General features: G+C 43.8%; 1 protein-coding gene across 1 annotated transcript; it reads left to right on the top strand.

Annotated features, from left to right (window-relative positions):
* Positions 1 to 219: 219 nt before the first annotated feature.
* Positions 220 to 1,689, top strand: LOC104503805 (chromosome unknown open reading frame, human C1orf174; the record flags this gene model as incomplete). The annotated part of the gene is made up of 2 exons (XM_010149465.1): positions 220 to 720; positions 1,570 to 1,689. Coding segments are annotated over 2 exons (621 nt in total), but the record flags the coding sequence as incomplete, so codon positions are not given.
* Positions 1,690 to 3,206: the final 1,517 nt, after the last annotated feature.

The raw sequence follows: 3,206 nt of genomic DNA, 5'->3' as shown, positions 1-3,206 counted from the left end.
GGCTTTCCACTGGTGACGGGCTGTGTACGGTGTGGTTTAGCATCAGCTATCAGTTCCTCTTCTTTTCATGTGCGTTTTCTACTAATTATTTTTCTTAGCGATGCTGCTTTGGATCAATCTTCGCCTTGTTCCACATCCAGCCTTGCAACTGAAGCGATCTGGTGATTTTGGTTTTATTTATTTCAAGTAAGCCTTAGGATCTTCTCTTTTTTCCAACAGTCTTCTTCATACAGAGGGGCTGACAGACGACCCTCAAAGAGGCTAAAATATGAAGAAAACAGTGCAGCAAAGTCAGAACTGGAAGGACTTACATCTGGAAGTGGAAATCTTGCTGCACTGGGGGAAATGCCTGAAACATCTGATGGGGGTCGACGTTTAGAAGATCCAGGACACTGCAAAGTAATTCAACAGGAAACAGGTGAAAACATTCCAGAGACTAATGTAGACACACAGGAAAAGGAACACACTGTTTCTCTTGATCCACGTGCAGTGACATCAAGTAGTGCCCCATCTAAAATGGACGGTGATGAGAATCTGCACTGTGATGTCCTCAGTGAGGAGGAGAGCAGCTGCGAGAGTGTATTTTCAGATGGGTCTAGCTTGGAGGATGGAGATTTGACGAAGAAGCCAAAAGAACTAGACAATAGTGTTTTCTTGGATGAAGACAGCAACCAGCCAATGCCAGTGGACCGGTTCTTTGGAGATGTTGGGTTTATACAGGTAAGATGAGGACCGCCTGTTCACGCTTCACAGACTCAGCTCTGTTCCACTGCAGTCTTGCATCTTCAAACAAAATTAGGTTAGTGTCAGAACTGTAGGCAAACTTGACCAGTGTTGGGACTCATCTGGAGTCGTATCCCTGTCTCCTAAGTAGAATTGTCTCAATCAGAGATGAAATTATTTTCCCAGCTGAGTTAATTTCAGATGTAAACCCTTTCTTATTGTTTAGCCCAAAAGGCATACATATGATGGAGACACAGCATTCTTCTGTCTAAATAGTTTTTCACTGGTTATTGGTTCTTTATTGTGACTGTTGTCATTGTTGTAATTCTTTGGCATGGAAACTGGCCTCTGGCCACCTCTGCTTTTGGTAGGATCAAGGGCCAAAACTTTAAATTCAAATCCCAGTCTGCCTTTGACGTTGTATGACTTTGGGCAAGTACTAATGCCTTCTTCCTTCAGGCGTTACCTAAGGATTCGTGTTTAGCAGGAGTCACGGTTGGTACTTAGCCAGCAGCAGTGAGGATTTGTTTGTGGATTGCTTCACCCTTTGTGAATCCTTCTCAAGGCTGCAGGAGGAATGCCAGGCCTCACTCTGACCGTGACTGCTTTGGGGCTCCTCTGCTTTAGTTGTGGGTTTATGCCACCCCTTTCAAGAGAAGAGGCTCACTCTGACCGTGACTGCTTTGGGCAAGCTCCTCTGCTTTAGCTGTGGGTTTATGCCACCCCTTTCAAGAGAAGAGGTGTGTGTTGGTGCCTCCTATCAGATGTGGAAGTATGTGAACTGTTGAAGAGGTAGGAGGTCTGCCGTGAGAGACTTTCCTTAATGATTTTCTCCTTTCCTTCAAGGATCTCCCCGCAGTTGCACTCCCAAGCACAACGATGAGCAGGCGGGAATTCAGAAAGCTGCATTTCATCACAAAGGAAGATGAGGAGGAGGAAGAGGATGTTGCTAACAACACGGTGTAAACAAGTGAAACCTTTTTTCTTTTTCTTTGTAACCGCGTAACGATGGTTGGCTGTGTCACTAACATAAGGTGTCTGCGTTTGCCTTTTCTCAGAGGGAGAACTAGTTTGTTGTTCTGGAATTGGCAGCTACAGTGTTTTCCCACAGTTATCTGGGGCAAAAATTGACTGGATTGTCAGTGATTTAGAAATAAATTGTAATTTATCATTTTACCACCAATATTTAGGAAACAAACAGGGTAAACAGAAGTTCTTGATGGTTTTCTATGAATTTGAGCTCATATCTAGGGCAAATGTTTGGTCTCGCTCCTTTTAAAAACAGCCAAGCAAACCCTTATAGAACCTGGTCCTTTTACATCTGCGATGCCTACCACTGGCATCCAGTTAGTAACGCAGCCAGTCGAGTACTCAGCACAAAGAGGGACACAGCCTCCGTTGTGCAAGTTGTGGTGCATTGTTTACACCTAAACCAGCGCCAGTTAAACCTCTCAAACTCAGTTCTGCTGGCAAATGTAAATGCCTGGGTGTCTGAGCTGAGTGGCGTTCAGCTCTGGAAGTTAAGGTTTTATTGCATGTCAGTTCTCTGACCAAGCACCATGTGAGGCCGACTGCTTCCCTCTTCCACCAGACCAGCCCTAAGTGTTGCCTTTAATACCTGTGTGATGCAGCTCGTGCAGTATTTTCAATTAACTTCCAGGGGTGAGGAATAGAAGTTTTGTGAACAAGTACACTGGGGGTGATAAAGGAGAAATAAAATCTCTCAGCATCTGACTTGGTAGACGAAAGGGTTATTGATTGCTAAAGATTTGGGTCAGTCCACCAAATCTGTTATTTTGGTCTGTGTTTTTTAGAAAGTAACAGGCAACGTCAGATGATTTCAGCAACTGTGAACTCACCCAGTGTTTATAGTGATACTTTGAAAGCGTGACTATGCAATAAGCTTCCAGATCTTTATTGTTATAAATAGTTTCTTCTACATTTCTAAAAATATAAAGAAAATGTTATCAGCAGATGGTTTAAATAAATATTAATTTCTACAGCTATAGCCTGTTAAACATTCGAAAGTGGTAAGCCAAACAAATTGCATATGCATGACATGTTAATTTATTCACATTTCCACTCCAGCTGATGCATTGTTTCTCTCAACGATACTTCTTGGCTCCTTTTCACACTAATTCTGTAACACAGAAAAAAAAAATCTGATTTTTTTTTAATAGCATATTCATGATTTTCAGCACAACTCCATCTTGAAGCAGCTCCCCCAGCTTTCCATAAATGCCATACTCGCTGCCGTCTCTAGCAACCACGCCTGCACACATTCCTTCTTGCTTCACCCGTGTCAAACGGTGATGTTCCGCGTGTAGGAAGGGTGCCGTATGGATGACACCGTACTTGCCATCAGTCTTGGCTGCGACGCATTCGCGATCTCAAAACAGCGTCGGGTGCGCTTCCGTCTTCGATACTGACGCGTACGTTCAGTAAGGCAAGCTGGAAGGCTCGATTCGATGCACTGGGATTAC

Source organism: Eurypyga helias, unplaced genomic scaffold, assembly GCF_000690775.1.
Source record: "Eurypyga helias isolate BGI_N326 unplaced genomic scaffold, ASM69077v1 scaffold29583, whole genome shotgun sequence".
Lineage (NCBI taxonomy): Eukaryota > Metazoa > Chordata > Aves > Eurypygiformes > Eurypygidae > Eurypyga > Eurypyga helias.
This window is presented reverse-complemented; position numbering and strand designations above follow the sequence as displayed.